Genomic DNA, 18756 nt, shown 5'->3' with positions numbered 1-18756 from the left:
ACATGCCTAAATAAGTAAACAGGCAACAGGACGACTTACCTCTTTCGTTGGGGTTTTCTGAAGACCTGGTGATTGACATTCTGCCCCTGCTGTGGAATCGCATCCCTCTGCGTCACCATCTGGAGAACAAAACCACGTCGGAAATCAATGACATGACATGATGAAAAACCAACATTGATCCAGACGTTTGTCTTTCTTAGCCCACCTGCGTCTTTGTCTTTGCTGAGCAGCAGAGCTCTGTGGTAGCCACGTTCTCGGGCCTGCTCCACAGAATTGGATGAAGTCCTGAGGGGGGAGAAGAAATAAAAATTCCATTTAGAACTTTATTTTCAGTAGAACATGAATTATGTTGGGGATGTATGCGGGGATTTTGGCACACTGGCTCCACTGGGTTTAGGTAGCTGCCTTCTGCTTTACCGTCATTCAAAATATGTCTGCCTATAGAAGCCAGATTAGGCTTTACTTGAGCTGAATTTTATTAAACTTTTCATTCATAAATTCCTGGATGTGTACGTGTTTAACACAGGGAATAAATTACATTTGCGTAATAGAGCACCGAAGTCTGATCAATATCAGTAGAGGGCGCCAAGTCCAGTGGTTCATGAACTTTTTATTGTCTCCACCAGGCCGAATTCATGGGGAGAGAGTATGTTTTGCACTCCGTCCGTCCGTGTGTGTGTGTGTCCGTCCGTCCGTCCTTCTGTGTACAGCTAATCTCCGGCACTGTTAAGGAGAATGACATGGGCTCATCTTAAAATCGTCTCATATAAGAATTGTGGTCCAAAAATAAACAAACTGTCTCGGCGAAATTGTTGGGGAGGCGTCTTTGTATCGTTTACGACGGTCAGTCAGTCATATTTCATGTAGTCTGTTTCTAGCGAAAATGTAACTAATTCAGCAGCATTAACAATAGAGGGTATGCGCATGCTTAAAGTGAATGGCACATCGAGTGGCAAAGCAACATGCAAAGTGAGTTTAATATTGTTTAATGCAATCAGATAGGACTTTTCTGTGTGGATGTATGGGCTGTCGAGGCCAGAAAATAGTTTTTTGCCACTCAGTAGGTATTCCTGCATAACTTCCGGGTTTGATGATGATGTCACGCGCATAGCCTCTATAGCGTTTTCTTTCAGTCAGTTGATTCTACATATCCATACGAGTGAAACGGCCTGGATGATTTGTTTATTTTTCAAACACAGTTATATGAGGCGATCTAAAATCCCCCTATGGGGATTACAATGCAAACTAGATAAAGTGCCCCTCGGGGCAAAGGTCTCCACCAGGGCAGGTCAGGTTGTGGCCTCCTGGTGGCGCTATAATAGGCCAATGTGAAAAGGGTGCCATTTCTTCCTAAGCCTTGGATGGCAATTGGATGATTTGAGGCATTTTGTTCCAAAAATGTGTTTTGCAAAAATACACCTGTTGGTGGCGCTATAATAGGTCAATGTGAAAAGGGTGGGAGATATTCCTCAGCCTAGTAGGAAAGTCCATGAAAGATTTCACGTAAATTGCACTCTGCGTTCATGATTTGAGGCTTTTTGTTTGAAAGCCAATGTTAGCCAATTAGGATGGAATATGAAATATCGGACAGATTCGGCTTGAACACATGACTATAGAGATGCTGTGTAACGATTTGAGGGATTTTTGGACAGAATCTGGAGGAGTAATATCAAAAATTGTGTTTTTGCCTCCTGGTGACGCTATAACATGCCATTCTGGAAAGAGGTTCATCGTTGGCATCCAGGGAGTGTGTGTGCAAAATTTGGCATTGACTCATTCCATGCCACGGGACGCCTTTGGACGCCTCCCCTTTATGAGAAATTACTTCCGTGAACCAGGGGATGAGCGAGTGACGTCAGGACTTCGGCGCTCTATATAAAAAGGCCAGGTGATCCAGGTCAATTCGGCAACTCAATCGGTTGAAGATCATGGGCCCTATTTTTGTCAGTGCTAAACCCCTTATGCCTAAACTTCTTTGCCTTTTTTTTTTTACTATTTTGAAAAATATTTTTGAATTGTTCAAATAGCAGATCTACAAGCTCACAACGTGTTGATAAGGGGTATAGCACTGGCAGTATATACTTTTTGTATTTGTATAAGTAGTAGTGCATACCACTGTCCCTCTCCTCCCTCCCTCTCTCCTTTCTCTCCTGGGTTCTCCAGCTCCTCGCTGGCCGGGGGCTCCTTGGGGGCGGTGTTGACGGGGGCCACCGGCGCCGGAGGCGGTGGGGGTTCCGGGGTCACCTCGGCGGCAGCGACAGGGAAGGCGTCTACGGTCAAAGGCGGCACGGTAGACACGGGAGAGCTGCACTCGTTCTTGGAGCCGCTGCGGCGAGCCTCGCGCTGACGCTTCCTGTACTCTAGCAGGGACACCTGGGAACAGAACAGAAACGGTGATGTCATTCAAGGTTATGCATGGTCCCACCTATGACCAGCAGGGGGCAGCATTTGCTTTCCTTTTTTTTGCTGGATAAGAATGGCATGACATCACAAATATATTAGCTTAATATTAAAAACAGTGGTTTTCAACCAGTGGTTCCAGGGGACCACCAGTGGTTCTTGAGGGGGTTCCAGGTGGTCCCCAGCTAAATGATGGAGAGTTGGTAACCAAATGTACCCTTATAGATCTTTAACTCTTGAGAGTGTAAAATGAAACCAAACATCTACATTACTTCATTTAAAAGAAGTCTTCACAATTAGAGAATGTAGAAGGATTTTAATCAACATTTGCCTGTTATCTCTCCTAAATATTGGACCTCGATATGAAAAGGCTTGAAAACCACTGGATTAAAACAAGAACCAGCGGGCGAATGCTACAATTGCTCACCTTTTTCTTCTGCGGGGGATTCTGTGCGGAACCGCCCACCTCTCCTGCGCTGTCTGCACTGAGTGAGCGGGAGAAGCCCAGGGAGGCCTGCTCCTCGGAGCACGGGTAGAAGAGCTGGCCCTGGGCCTCAACGAAGGGAGGAGCCGTGACGCTGCTGCTGCTGCTCCCGCCTCCAGCCACCACCAACGGAACAATGACTGCGGTCCCTGCTGCTGCAGGCCCAGCTGCAGCCTCGGGCCTGAAGGGAGACGGGACCAGGGGCCCGGCTGCAGCCTCGGGCCTGAAGGGAGACGGGACCAGGGGCCCGGCTGCAGCCTCGGGCCTGAAGGGAGACGGGACCAAGGGCCCCGCTGCAGCCTCGGGCCGGAAGGGAGACGGGACCAAGGGCCCCGCTGCAGCCTCGGGCCTGAAGGGAGCCGGGACCAGGGGCTCCAGGGTGTGCGAGGGGGTGAGGTCCCTCAGGTTGGAGATGATCGGAGAGAAGTTGAGGCCGGTCGGTCCCGACGCTGGGACTCTCTCTGGGCTCTTTATCCAGCCAGGGAAGGAGGACGAGGAGGACGAGGAGGTCGGCGGCTCTGTGCACGGAGAGGCCTCGCTGCTGACGTCTGCCACGGCGGCACCGGCGTCGCCCCGGTCCTCTCCTCCGCCACAGTCTGTGGTGGACTCGGCGGTGGAGGGCTGGGGACTCTGGGGCACTGAAACTACCTTTCCCTCTGTCAAGGGCCCGTCTGTACTGGGGGGCCTCGTGCAGGGGGAGGACAGCAGCGAGGGAGGACGCTCAGGCTAAAAAAATGGGAGAATAATCTTAGTACTATAATAATTAAATGCATTATTATGTATATCACTATTATTTTTCTGTCATTATCACTACCTCCTGGGTGCTAGGTCTGCGACTGCCCTCTGGGGAGCTGTCCATTGAAGATTCACTCTGTGAACACAAGGACCCATGTAAATCCCACATTCAGTTTTCCTATTGCTGGCTGGGCTGTTAACTATGGAAGTGCAAGACGGGCGCTAAGCCCTCCTATGCACAGCTTTGCGTGTTTGTGTGTATGAGCATGGAATTAGTTTGTAGCACGGAATGTGCTGATTTGATTGGCTGATGTATGAGGATAAGAGCAGCCCTCACTTCACATTTTATTTCGCTCTAGGAAGGCTCACATCCTGAGGGGCACTAAGTGTGTGCGTTGGGGTACTAGGCAGGGCTTCTTACCTCCTGAGGGGCACTAAGTGTGTGCGTTGGGGTACTAGGCAGGGCTTCTTACCTCCTGAGGGGCACTAAGTGTGTGCGTTGGGGTTACTAGGCAGGGCTTCTTACCTCCTGACGGGCACTAAGTGTGTGCGTTGGGGTACTAGGCAGGGCTTCTTACCTCCTGAGGGGCACTAAGTGTGTGCGTTGGGGTACTAGGCAGGGCTTCCGTCGTGTTGGACTCCTCGTTGCGGGGTCGCGGCGGCGTGGCCAGAAGGAGCATCGCAGGCACCTCTGATTGGTCGGCCCTGGTGGGCGTAGCACAAGGCGAGCCGTAGGGCGTGGAGCCCTCCGACATGCAGGCGTCCAGAGGACTCAGCCGTCGCTTTTTCAGAGGCGTGGGCAACTCTGGAACGGAACAGGGACACAACACAGTGTCACAACTTTGTACTGCTCTGTACTTTGCGGTGGCCGGCCCTAGACTCTGGAACGGCCTAACCTTCCATGTTCGCTCTGCCCACTCATTAGAGGCCTTTAAATCCCTACTAAAGACTCACTATGGCCTTTGACACCGCTTGATTGTATATAGCTTTGTAATTGTTTCTTTTTAGCTCCTTTTATTTTTTTTCCTTCAATTTTTGTCTTGCATTTTGATTGTGTTTGTGTTGATCTGTTGCTCTTTTAAACCTGTACAGCACTTTGTTCGTCCATTGGTCGTTGTAATATGTGCTTTATAAATCAAGTTTGAGATGCTCTAAAACGGTCCGCGGGTACGAGTTATATAATACATGAATATAACCTTCTAGCGGAGAGAAGTTGACATAATAAAAAAAACAAGGATTCCACAGTGATGTCAGGTCACTGTGGTTTACAGCTAGCCCCTCGTTTATGAACAGCTTGGAGTCTGTGCTACTTCCGCGCTGCATAACTTAACCCATTTTGGGCGGGAACCCCTTTTGGTGTTTTAAACATTGTTATAATTTAGCCATTGAAAAATAGCAGATCTACAAGCTCATAGCGCGCCACTCGGTGGCGCGCTATGAACTTGTAGATCTGCTATTTTTGAAAAATCGTTAAAATGTGCCTCAAATCTTTCAGAAAATTGTCATGATTTAGATTTTTTTTTTATTTCGACGTCAAGCCTGAATGGGTTAAAGATAAAGAAAAAGATAAAGAAAACTTTATTGTCCATTAAATTTACATAAAACGGAAATTTGTCTTTGGCACACCGGCAGTCAGTTACAACAATAAAACACAGGTGCAGTAAGATACTATATAAAAATGCATTCACATTAACATAACAACAGTGATCATGAGCAGTGGCGATTAGACTATTTAAACATTTTCTTATTTTCTTAACAGTGACATCACTGCCGAATCCTAAGCGTTCTTCATTCTCATCCTTTATTGGCTCAGTTTGACATGATTAACTCACGTTTTTCCCAAAGGTCTTTATTCGTTTCAAGCACTATTTTAAATTCAAAATCCGCTGTGCTCGTTTTTTATTTCTTTGTATCCATATCTTTTATATGCTCTTGTTCTTTTCATAGATTTCAGTATTGGTGGTGGTTTAATGCCATGTGCACCAAAGACAACTATCCCACTTGGTGCGGACAATAAAGTCGTATCATATCGCTCAACATTGATTGATTGATTGATTGATTGAAATATTTATTAACAGTTTGCAGAATTACAGTACATTTCAAGCACAAACTCAATACAAAGGCTGTTAACTGTGAGTGGACGACCCAATTAAGCATTACACTTGTTTACAAGAGGGTCCACCATGTTCAATTCATCAAAACATTTAGAGACGTACAAATAGACACTTCTATATAGACAAAGAACAGAACAGGAATTCATCATAATGGAGGTAAAAAGGGAAAAGAAACATATACAGTAAGGGAAAAAGGGGGGGGCGGTGGGGGGATTCAGATTTTACGGGGGCCAGTTTCGAATTGCAGCCATCCGTAGGTGCCCTTTGAGAGCGGTTTTGAAGGAGTCAAGGGATTCGCATGTCTTAATGACTGTTGGTAGGGCGTTCCACATTTTGGTGGCATAGGAGCGAAAAGAATTTAGTCCCTTGTTTGTGCCGAATCTGGGTTGTACATGGTTCGTTGCACTCCCTCTGGTGTTGTGGGTGTGGACTTCGTTAACATTAAGGAAGTATCTAGACAGGTACATGGGTATCTTGGTGGTGTATCGAATCTTGTGGACCAGACCCATTGCAAGATGCTGTACTCTGTCGTCGACCCTAAGCCATTCCAGCCTGTCAAAGTGGGCAGGGGTGAGGTGGGTTCGGGGGGTGAGGCCAAGTAGGAGCCTGACCAGTTTGTTTTGACATGACATCACCTGGTAGCGAGCAGCAGGGGTGAGGTGGGTTCGGGGGGTGAGGCCAAGTAGGAGCCTGACCAGTTTGTTTTGACATGACATCACCTGGTAGCGAGCAGCTGCCATTGTAGGGCAGCGGGCTGTCAGCGTCTCCATTGATTTGAGGGCTAAGAGGGCCTTCACTGGGCATGATCAGCCTGGGCTGTCTGGCCGGACTAGTGGAGCCCTCCTCCTCCAGGGCCTGCTTCAGCCATCGCTGGAGGGAGAAGGGGGGAGAGAGAGAGAGAGAAGATTTAGTCACGCAAAGAGCACCACACTCTAGTGAGAAATTCCAACACTTTATTTCAAAGCACCTGGATCCGTGTAGACCTGGCTCTGTTGATACTACCCACCGTTTCTTTTATCTCAGTGGGCGGGTGGAATTTATAGCAGCCATTCCACAACAAGTTCGCAAAGTGTAAACATGCAAGTCTTGTGAAAACTAATCCCAAGCGCTAGTAAAGCCAAAGTAAGGACGCTGTACCTTTTTACAACTGCCGGTGGTCTGTGGCGTCTCGGGCAGCTCCCGGGACCGCCGTCGGCCCGTGGGCACCCCGGGCGTGGTGGGGCTCCGGTTGGCCAGGAAAGGCGAGGAGAAGCGGACGTAGTGTTTGGGCGTGCTGTAGACCGGCGGCGTGCAGACCATGCCGGGCAAGGCGTTGAGCTGGGTGGCGAGTACTTCAGGGTCACTGCTTATTCTCAAAGGCCTCTCGGGGACAGGTTCGGGGGTCCGCACCGCCATGCGCACTTCCTGATGCTTTTCCCCAATCCACTCGCTCACATAGTGCTGCTGCAGAAAGACAGGAAGGTTAGAGAGGATGTTTTTGTAAAGTCAGAACTAGGACTGTAGCTAATGATTTGTGCTCACAATCGAATCGATACACCTAAAATTTAAACCATGTAATAATATCCTATTATAAATACGTAAAATCTCTGTCCGCCAGTAGTTTATGTATCTCGTGAACCGTCCGACCGCAGGAGTGCAGTGCCCGGCGTCAAGTCGGTCGCTGCAAGTTGTCCAGAGCTGCCGATCCTACCTGATACGCTCATACAGTGTCTCCCATTAATTAACTAAACCGATGACCGATCAGTAGTCATAACATTAGTCCGAGGTGTACAGGGAGAAATGGAGATTAAAAAAAAGTTTGTACCTTTTTAGTTTTGAAGTTCTTCTGCCCGGAGCGGTTTCTGTCTGGCGCAGGCGAGCTGCTATGTGGAGGGCTGGTGTCTTCGGCTTGAGAGGAGATTGCTTCAGGCTCCGGAGCACAGGGTGTCTCTCCTTCCAGAGTGTCGTTTGCCAGGGGCTCGACACACTCCCCTGGAGAGCCGGGCGGCAAGTCCGAACAGGTGCTGATGGTGCGAGCTCGCCGCCGCTGCTGGCCAATGTGCGTTCGGTTCCGGGAGAAACTCTTCCTATTCCTCGAACCTTTGACCTTGGCTGGCTTCAGCCCTGGCTCCTCTTTCACTTCCAAAAGTGGCTGAGGCATAAGAAATAGCGCATGTCCGTCATAAGATAAACAGGACTGCCAATAGGTTTAATTAGTAGGGCTGTCACAATATTATCGTGCCACGAAATACTGCATCAAATGATTTACATAACTCAAATTACACCACAGCAAGCTGAAGATGATGGGCAATGTTTTTTTTTTTTAATCAAAGTTTCTTTATTCATTTTTCAAGTCACATAATAGCATACAGAATTTTTTTAACTTTTTTACCTGTACAGCAGCTGGAGAATCTGCCATCTCAGGGGTGGTGGGAGGCTCCTCCTTGATCTGCGTGGTCCCGAGCTCGGACTTAGTGGTGCCGATCCTCTCTAGGGCTTGCTCTCTCCGCTTCTCCCTCTTCTCCATGCGGGCGAAGGCTTGAAGGATGGCCTCCATCTTCCTTTCTTCCCGCGTCTGCAGATGTTCAGGAGGAGGGGGGGGGGGGGGGGGGGGGGGGGAGAAGATGAGACACGAGAACTGTTACGTTAATGGAGCTCTACAACTCTCACTCGGTCACAGATGTAGGGATTACAACCGCTAAATGGGCATCGCATAAAATAAGCAAACACCGATAAAAAAGGCAAATGGAAAAAAAAACAAGGCAGAAGTCACCAACATGTATAGCTTTATGTTGTAGTACTGTGTTTATCAACTATAATGCGTGGTGTGTTTATATTATCAATTATGTGCATGTCTGTGCCAAAAATACACGTTTTTCTTAAGGGGATTACTTGTGTTCACCAGAAAAAAAAAGAGCACCAAATCACAACAACCTTAAAAAGTAATTAAGCCATACGGAGACACAGCCAATGTCACCGCAGCGGTCAGGTTTGAAGATGTGGCTCTGTAAAAGTGTCAGTTAATGGTTCCGTGGGTCACTGGGGGTGGGGCAGGTAGAGGAGGTGAGAGGTAAGGCCTATTCATAGTCTGGATTTTCGGTGGTGAGGTGACCACCGCTCCGGTGGTGAGCTGACCACCGGAGCTGAAATAACGTTGAGCGGTGGTGAGTAAAAACAGAGAGAAGGGCTGGAGCGGTGGCGGTGGTTTGCTCTTCACCGCGGCTTGTGATGTCATGTTGTAGTTCGGTGGTCACCTAACCACCGGAAATCCAGACTATGTATGAGCCTGTAGTCTCTCTGGATGGGGTGCATGGTTTAAAGCAAAATCTCATTACTGAAATCCATTGTTAGGCCATTGTGTAATTTGTTAAACCGTTTCCTCAACAATTAGCACAATAATTATGTAGAATCTTTCTAAAGCTATGCTAAACATTCCAGTTGAAGAAATTGCAGATTGAAGTTTTTAATTCATGAAATATCTGAGATCATTAGGGTTTTTGGAAGATGCTTCTGAACATTCATTCTATAGCTAGTCTTACCATTTAAAATACTCGTAAATTGAATCTATTCTATTGCTAGTTTGAACACTTCAATTACTCTTTCATCTGAACTATAACTAATAACCGAAAATGGCAAATCTATAAGCTTATAGATTGGCTATTTCCGGTGCACAACATGATTCCATTGCTGTGGTCTGCAGTCAATCCAAGTCACTGAAATCAGTCGTGGCGACTGAGAACAATAATCCATGGGGGTGGCTGCTACGTGTGGGTCAAGTTTACCTCCTTATGCCTCAATCCCTTCCAGCTGGAGGGCCCTCCGACAGGCAGATGCAGGGACTGCTCCGCTGGGTTGAGGTTGAGGTTGGCCTGAATGGTTCAATGAAATAGACAGCCCAGTTTAGAAGACACACAGCCTTCCGGCAACACTCAACACAAGAACATTTTGGACCGGAGAGGGGGCGACGGAGAGTGGGGGCAGGAGTTCGACAGGACTATAGGCCTAGCTAGCAGCAAACCGGGCTGGCAACCACCTCGGAACGAACTAGGTTGCAACTAGTGACACTTAAAATGTCACGCAAAAGTAAGACTTCTATATGAGAAAATGTTCTCAGCTTTGTCACATAGGAGATAGGAATGCTGACATTCTGCAACCTTTCCCCCCTTCCCTTAGGTTTAGGGTTAACCTTTATTTAACCAGTAAAAAAACACATATGTTTAAAAAGAAAGAAAAAACACTAATGATTAAGCGATTGACATTCCCTCCGTCACCAGTGACCCAAACAGATGTTGAAGACGACTACAAAGGGATACATTGTGTTAGGGGTGGGGGGGGGATTAGACAGTCACAACACTCTCTCTACCCTTTTACAACCAAAAGTGGTTGTAAAAGGGTAGACACACACACACACACACACACACACACACACACACACACACACACACACACACACACCCCCCCCCCCCCCCCCTTTCCAAGTTAACGCTCGAGAGTATTGGAGCTCCCTCCATCACTATGGCCCTGGCAACAGGACCCTACCGTCCGTGGCTCCATCTCTCTCTCTCCCTCACTCCATCCATTGCTCTCTGGCCAATTAGCAGGGCTGTACGTTGGCCAAGGATGAGTCAGCACTTTACACTTTGGGTCTATCGTGTGAAATGGAGCTGACTGCAGGGCAATTTCCAGAGTGTGTGTGTGTGTGTGTGTGTGTGTGTGTGTGTGTGTGTGAGAGAGAGTCAGTCAGAGTGTAGTGTGCCAACGCAAGCGTGTGTTTGTGACCCCATCTCAGGGACACAGGGTTTTGTTGGCAGGGAGTCAGGGACACAGAGAGGATGAACCAGTAATTGGCCGGTTCAAAACCCTGGCCTGTACCACTGCCCGGTGAGCGCTATATTGAAAACTATAATAATGCACACTGGGGCATTCCAGTATGAACGAGTCCCAGCGAGCTCTTGTGTTCATTCCCACTCACGAGGGTCCACACTGTGGATGTGGGGGGGGGGGGGGGGGGGGGGGGGGGGAGTCCGTGTATGTATGGACTGGCGGCCCGTTATCATTTAAACATTTTGTGTCGTGTTGTGTGAGTGTGTGTGCGTGCGTGTGTGTTGTGGGGGAAAAAAACTATGCAAATGAAACGTGAACGATGACAGACAAGGATGAAACTACTACTCCAGAGGAGTAAAGCAGGACGGACTGAGTGAGCGAGGAGAAAAACGAAAAAAATAAAAAAAGACTGAGCAAAAAAATAAATAAAGCCAACGGGGGGCTTTGACAGCACAGCAGCATCACATGATGGACTGGGGGTAGTGGGGGGGGGGGAGGTAGGTAAGGAAGAGAAAAACAATAGAGTGAGGACAGTAGCAGCGTATAACAGAAGCTGGAGCCCCTCTCTAAGCTAATGGCACACTTACCAGTTTCCTCCTCCTCTCTGCCGCAATCTGCTCCTCTGACTCCATCTCTACTTCATTGCTAACGGACCTTTCGTGGTCTTCATCTAGATCCTCAAATAAGTCAGGATCCTGAAAGAGGAGGGGGAGAGGGGAGGAGGGGGAGTGGCGCTTTATCATCATGGCTGCTGCTCAATCCGTATGTCTACAGACTAGAGGGTGTTAGTCAAGAGTGGTGGTGGTAGTAGTAGTAGTAGTAGTAGTAGTAGTAGTGGTGGTGGGGTAGTCTAAAGAGACTGCTGAGGAACTGTGCTGTGCGCGCACACACACACACACACACCCCTGCTCAGAGCTCGTCTTTTCATACACAAGTACATCAGGTGAGCTAAAGGAAAATAAGATGTGCGCCTTATTTTTCTAGGAGGAGACCTGTGATGGTGCTTCTCGAGGCATCCGTTCCAACTTTGCCATATCCTACATTCAGACCGATTGATGTGGGCAGCAGGCGTACAATGTGCATTGGGGGGCTGTCATACGATACTTGAGACAGCTAAACGAATTGTACAACAATGTAAACAAAATAATATGTAATAATTACATTTTGAGGACTCCGGAGCCCGAAGCCATTTCACAGCCGATCCCCACCTTATCAATCCATTGAATGGTCAAGTTGTCATGAATTGTCACCCATTCGTCTGGGCCCAGTAGGTCCCTACTGGCCTACCAGGAGATTCTGGTAGGCGCTGTCAGCCAGTTCTATCGTTGACACCATGTTAATGCCTGTGCTGTCACGTGAGGGTTAGGGTTAGGGTTAACCCTAACCCTAAACCTAACCCTAACCCTAACCCTAACCCTAAACCTAACCCTAACTAGGGGTGTTCGATATGGCGATAAATATCGTCGGGACGATACAATGTCTCCACGATACGGCTTTTTAGAGTTATCGTTTCCATCACGATAAATTCACTCCATCCGATGCAGTGCATGCACGTTCTATGATGTGTAATTTATACTTCTGCAGTACGACGGTTTCGTTCACCAAAAATAACAAATCTACAAGCTAACAACGCTTCGCTACTGCACCGCAATGCAATGCATTGTTTGCTTATAGATCGGGTGGGTTCTGAGCACTCCCAAAGTCCCCGCCCCTTTCTTCAGAGGTAAGCACTGCAGGAGTTTGTCTACACACTGCGCTCCGCACAGAATAATGTGTAAAGAAAGACGAAAGAAATGGACGGGCAATTATACTCAGATGTCGAGCGAGTGGAGGTTGAGGAAGGGCTAGTTCCCAAAAAGAACTGTACAGCAGTGGTATGGAACTATTTCGGATTCTCCGTAAGGGACAAGGACCAAACGAACATTCTTTTCAAACTCCTACGGTTTCGCCGACAGCCACTTCATAGTTTGCAAAAACACACACGCTGTATGTGTGTGTGTGTGTGTGTGTGTACGCTTGCTGACTTGCGCTGTACACCGTCCGTCAGTCTTCTCCTCCCTTGCTCTATAATGTAGCTCCGCCAAAACTCAAACTTTCATAATGACAATTATGTAAAGTAAATCCTACTTTATGCGATGTGCGTCCATTGATGATAGCCTACCCTACTCCTTGTAAACTGAGTCGCCACGTTCAAAAACGTATCCAGCAAACCAACTCAGCAAAACGTTATAGTATTCCATGGAAGCAGATGGGATCAACACTTGCAAGCATAACATTTTAAATCCCTAATAACAACATAAACCGGAGTTTCACTTATCTAAGGAATGACATGAGGTATTATTTTTGCCTTGAAGAGCAGTAAATTAAGGCAGAGTGTTGACAAAGCTTTGCTTTTTTTGCCTTGAAAATCATGAAAGGCAGACGTTTTGCATGGCTCTGCTCACTCAATCAAGGACCCCTAAATTAATGTATTAGACTGTGGACCCCAATCTGAAAACATATTTTGTGTGTGAGCTTGTAGATCGGCTATTTTCAAGTAGCCAATCAATGTGTATGATTAAAGTGGTTAAATAGATATTTATGATATTCATAAATGTAGGTGGGGACCTCCTGGACCCCACTTTGAGAACCAATACCATAGGGTGTAGGTTAATCACTTTTTCAAAAGTGATTATATTATATATCATATTTTGCTGCATAAATTCACATAAAACCCTGCATATTCCATCGCATAATCAATATTAAATAATAATAATATTTTTGCCCGTGTTTTTCTGGAGGGTCTACTAAATGGTATTTCTTTTAGTTTTGTGTTACATTGTACTGTAAATCACACCTGTGTGAAGTGAGGGGCGCTCTAATTGCTATGATGTGATGTAATGATGTAAAACAAACAGTGTCAAAACAAACATTAAATTCTCTTTATTGTTAATGGGATTTAATGTTTGTGTTAGGGACAAAACAAACATTAATTTCTCTTCATTGTCAATGGCGTTTTTAAAACAAACATTAAACCTGTATATAGGAGGGGCTAGCGCCCCTCAAAAACGCGCGAAAAAATATCGTGATAATATATCGTATCGTGATAATGCTTGAAAAATATCGTGATAATACTTTTGTCCATATCGCCCACCCCTAACCCTAACCCTAACCCTAAACCTGACCCTAACCCCCTAACCCCCTAACCCTAACCCTAACCCCCTAACCCTAACCCTAACCCTCACGTGACAGCACAGGCATTAACATGGTGTCAACGATAGAACTGGCTGACAGCGCCTACCAGAATCTCCTGGTAGGCCAGTAGGGACCTACTGGGCCCAGACGAATGGGTGACAATTCATGACAACTTGACCATTCAATGGATTGATAAGGCGGGGATCGGGTGCATTTCAAGTGTGAAAAGTAATATTTTATATATGAAAGAAAAATAAATGCAGGGTTTTCTTTATAGCCGCGTGCGTTCTAACTTTCAACTTGTGAAATTACAAAATAATGCTGTTACTTGAGGGACAATTTAATTTCATATCGGATTGAAGATTAAATCAAATGCAAGGCGGGACCATTCTTCCAGCTGGAAAGAGCCAATAATCCAACATCGGTCAGCAAATGGCAATATACATTGGAACCTCAAGGACAAAGTTATACTGTTTGTAAGCTACAGATGGCCTACCATGATTCCACAAACAAACAACACGAGGGCACATACCTCAATCCATTCCATCCATAGTAACACCCAAACCACCATGTCTCAAATCCTAGCTTACACTGCCCGTCACAAGCTTGCCATCAACAATACAACAAGACGCTTGTAAAAAGAACCAAACTACAGACCGGAAGTTGGTCAGACAAATGCTTGACATGACATGTACTGTCAATTCCGTAGTCAAACTTAAAGTATATGTTTGTTTTGTTTTTTTAAGAATATTCCAATGCAACTTTGGGCCAATGTTGTCTTCCCTATTGTGCAATGCCCTTTGAGTGAGAAGAGAATGTGTGGTAGTGATGAAATCTCTCCCGGGACATCTTCTTGCCTCACCTTTCTTGTTATACCACAGTGTCGGCACGAAAGTCTCAACTCAACTGTCTAGCTGCCTAAATCACATCTTCACTTCCCCGTCTCCCTTGCTGAAGCAATTAGCATGGCCTGGTTTCTACAAGGCCAAACAAACAAGACTAAATGGGGTATATCTGTGTTTCACATTTGCACACTACACTATGGTTTCCGCATAATCAAAATCTGCTTTTAAAGACCACTTAACCACTTTTTATCTTCATATAATTGGCCCTCACTAATGTTCATGATACAATACCACCATTGTTTTCTACTCGTTCCGTGTCTCATTGGAGACCCAATCATCGTTAGGCAGATTTCACAAAACTCTGTACTAACAAGTCACATAAGAGATTCCTCTAAATAAAGAGATTCCACTGTGTTTTGCGCAATGAGGCATTTTTGTTCAAAAGCAGAGGAATATAATGCAACAGCCAGACAGGTGCCATGCCATCCTCTTGCAAATGGTGCTTTCTGGACACGGAAAACGGGGAACTGAAAAGGATGTTAAAAAGAAAAAAGAAAAAGAAAAAGTCTACTGTCTACCATGGAAAATACATGCAAAGAGGTGAAAGAACATAACACTTCACTACGGTCAGGTAACTAGAATGCCATGCATAGCACAGGTAAATGTGAATTGTGGCAAAGCGTTCTAAACAGACCACAGAAACACAATGAGTGACATTGGTAAAATATGGGGTGATGAATTTGATGGGTATAGTAATACTTTTCAAGCTAGGTGGCGGGGGGGTGCAGTCATACCTGGTTGTTGGAGATAGAAAGGCGCAGTGGAGAGAGTTTCCTTTGCTTGCCGTCGACCATGGCCTTGGCTTTGCCCTCGCCGTCCAGATCCATGTTCTGGTCGTCGTGGCCCTGGTCGTCGTCTACGTCGTGTGGCAGCATCTCCTTCTCCTTGCGGCTCCCTCGGCGCCGGCTCAAGGAGCCCAGGTTCTCCGTGGGTTCCGAGTTGTGTTTGAGCACCGGGCACTCTGGGTTCGCCTTTAAACAGGCACAGTCCACCTTGTATTTACTAAAGAACGAGAAGGAGGAAAAAGAAGAATTACACAGAGAAAGGGTGGTAGACAAGAGGTTCTTGGCAAAACTATAGCCTTTAATCCATTGAGACCTGGAACGCATCCATGTCACGTTAGCGTTTAACCACATTAACCATTAACCCATTTTGGGCGGGAACCCCTTTTGGTGTTTTAAACATTATGTTATAATTTAGCTATTGAAAAATAGCAGATCTACAAGCTCATAGCGCGCCACCGAGTGGCGCGCTATGAACTTGTAGGTCTGCTATTTTTGAAAAATCGTTAAAATGTGCCTCAAATCTTTCCGAAAATTGTCATGATTTAGAAAACTTTTTTTTTTAAATTCGACGTCAGGCCTGAATGGGTTAATAATAATAATTAACGTGCTTTTTGAGTTCCATACAACTTACCAGCTGCCATAGTCAAAATCAAAGCCGATGGTAATCTCTGTGCCTTTGATGATTGGCCTCAATGAGTAGATGTATAAGTGCAGCATACCATCCTCAACGACGTGACGCACCTGAGGGAGTATGAAGAAAAACATCAATGTGTTTATACTGTAACATACTTATCATATAGTCTAAAGCTAAAATGTATAACGCACTTTACATAGGAGACTGGGTATCATCTAAATAAGCTAAAGGAAAATGGAAAAAGGAATAAAACAAAATAATAATAATATCTGGGATAGCACTTTTCATAGTACTCAAAGATGCTTTACATGTGTGGGGGCCAGGGGAGTGAACATAAGAAAAGGACAGCTTAATTAGGAAAAACTAATAATAGTAAAAGATAAGAATTAAAACCAATAAAACATTTAAAACTTTGTTAGTCAAAGCTTGAGAAGGCTAGTCTAAACAGGTGGGTTTTCAGTGCGGTTTTGAAGGTACGGAGGGAGGGGGAATCTCAAATTAACAAAATAAGTAAAAGTTGAAATCAAAATAAACACACTAGATAAAGTTCAGTGTCTTTGTGCCATGTCAGACATGTGGTCCAACATGATAGTATCCCCTGAAGGTAGCATGCACAGACTGAAAAGTACGTCTAAGATTGATTGATCAATCATATCATCATAAGTCTTTGGTTGACAACCAAATAAGATCTGTATTTGGTTCATCGCCATCACAATTTGGTATCACTATTCCTGCCTGTTGAGGTCAAACTCATGATCAATGTCTATTAGAGGTTGTGGAAAGAATATACCTGTATTCCTGAGCAAACTCTACAATTACGCCATTTTGCAAACTGCTATTAAATGGTCATAAAACCAAGGCCATGTCATTTTCTCCAAATAGCCTAGTCAATGTCCCCTCAAACATCACCACCCTGACAATAAGTTAAACTTCAAACCACATCGATGCCTTAGCAAAAAAGCTAAAGTTCACACTGAGTTTCTTCTATAGAATGAAGTCCTGCTTTTCCACTGCTTCTCGCAAAAAGGTTGCTACATTGGTATATTCTCACTTACAAAGCCATTCTTGGTAATCTCCTACTTTACATTTGATCTAAATTTGTCCAAAACTCTCTTAACCTCAGATCAAATGCTTGGCTGTGCTATGTCGTGCCCCCAACAAAATCTGAATCTGGGAGGGAAAAAAGCTGTGCTTTTTTTGGACCCTGGTCATGGAATGATCTACAGACCAGACTCAAACTGGCTTCTGTGATTCCCCTAGTGAGTTTTAAAAGGATTGCCATGAGAACAAACAATGTTCCTGCTTTGATATATAATTGTTGGTTCTCTTGCTTTTTTGTTTATTAGCAAATTCCGTTGCTTAGTTTTTATACATTAGCCTTTATTGGTTGCGTTAATAGACGTTCCTGTTCTTCCTTTGAGCTTCTTCGTTAGTGGGTATTGTGATTATGAATGTTACATGTCTGTCCTGTTATTGTCTTGTATTTATTGTTACTGGCAGAGCTGTGTTACTCATTTTGCCTCTTCTCTTGGCCAGTTCACACTTGTAAAAGAGACTTTAGTCTCAATGTGGTTTTTACTGGATAAATAAAGATGAAATAAAAATAAAATTGCAATTACATCACAGCACAATGCTCACCTCAGAGTTTGGGGTGCAGGAACGTCGGATGAAACGAGCTTCGTTGCCGAAGCTACGAGCGTCCACGCACATCTCCAGCCCGTCAAATTTAGAGTAAAACAATACAAACGGGTAGGGCCTGGAAAGCAAAACATGGGAAGGAAAGGTGTGAAATGCAGCGGTAAAATTAAATGTAATAAAATAAACTCAAATGCATGGCGAGTCCCGTTTAGCTACTCCCGTCCTGACCTTTTGAAGAAGTATCCGTTGGCCTCAAACTGCTGTCGAAGCATGAACTTCCCCCTGTACTCGATGATGAGAGCGTCCGAAGGCAGGTCTCTCACAGCCTTTAGGATTTTCTTGTTCTTCTGGACCTGACTCTGCAGAGGACAGAGAGAGACATGAGCCTATTGAACAGTATATCGAAAGAAACAGTGGGTGTGGATGCGCACGACGATCAAAATGGACGTTATTTTTTATTACATTACTAGCCTGGCTCCAGCCCTGAATCGCTGCCATTCAAAAAATGTGTCCTAATTAAGTGAAATTAAATGAAAATTTAGAGTGTCAGGCCAGGCTATTACTAAACCATTGGTCATAACCACTATAAAGGACCATTTGACGTAGATGTACGCCAATGGCGTGTGGCCAGACTATTTGAAATTACGTAGATCTACGTCAAAAGCGGGGAATGTGTTAACCCATTTAGACCTGAGATCCGTGTCGCCTTAGCTTTTAACCACTTTAACCATTATTTCAAACTTTAGATAGCAGGTCTACAAGCTTGTAGATCTGCTTTTTTTGAAAAGTCGTGAAAATGTGGCACAAATCTTTAAATATATATTCTTTCACAGCGAACATTTTTAACTCAAAATATTTGCTTCTGGGGATCCCTGGAACGACATATTTTGAGATGGGAGTCCGCGGCCAAATACATATCATTCTGGGGGTCCTTGACATGAAAACGTTTGAGAAACACTGACATCAGAAAACTGTCATGATTTCGAAAGCATTTGTAGAATCTGGTCTCAGGTCTTAATGGGTTATATAAAGTGTATGTACACATGAGTGTACATACATACACTTTATATAACCCATTAAGTGT

The 18756-nt window shown here is 45.3% G+C and overlaps 1 protein-coding gene across 4 annotated transcripts in view; it reads right to left on the bottom strand.

Annotated features, from left to right (window-relative positions):
* kmt2e (lysine (K)-specific methyltransferase 2E) overlaps positions 1–18756 on the bottom strand; it is a 51568-nt gene that overhangs the window by 3061 nt on the left and 29751 nt on the right. For 2 of the 4 annotated variants that reach the window (XM_079493799.1, XM_079493801.1), the window contains 16 exons: positions 17901–18031; positions 17673–17790; positions 16032–16141; positions 15350–15617; positions 11124–11231; positions 9495–9581; positions 8105–8287; positions 7538–7864; positions 6871–7176; positions 6453–6603; positions 4198–4424; positions 3699–3755; positions 2828–3610; positions 2114–2373; positions 206–285; positions 40–119 (listed from right to left, as the gene is read on the bottom strand). In XM_079493799.1, the coding sequence (XP_079349925.1) occupies positions 40–119; positions 206–285; positions 2114–2373; positions 2828–3610; positions 3699–3755; positions 4198–4424; positions 6453–6603; positions 6871–7176; positions 7538–7864; positions 8105–8287; positions 9495–9581; positions 11124–11231; positions 15350–15617; positions 16032–16141; positions 17673–17790; positions 17901–18031 (3276 nt within the window). Of the gene's footprint in view, positions 1–39; positions 120–205; positions 286–2113; positions 2374–2827; positions 3611–3698; positions 3756–4197; positions 4425–6368; positions 6604–6870; positions 7177–7537; positions 7910–8104; positions 8288–9494; positions 9582–11123; positions 11232–15349; positions 15618–16031; positions 16142–17672; positions 17791–17900; positions 18032–18756 lie in introns of all 4 variants that reach the window. The other 2 variants (XM_079493798.1, XM_079493800.1) reach the window with 2 other exon arrangements.

The sequence above is a fragment of the Electrona antarctica genome (genome assembly GCF_951216825.1).
Source record: "Electrona antarctica genome assembly, chromosome: 23".
NCBI classification, from domain to species: domain Eukaryota; kingdom Metazoa; phylum Chordata; class Actinopteri; order Myctophiformes; family Myctophidae; genus Electrona; species Electrona antarctica.
Note: the sequence above shows the minus strand (reverse complement) of the source record. Positions and strands in the feature narration are given on the sequence as shown.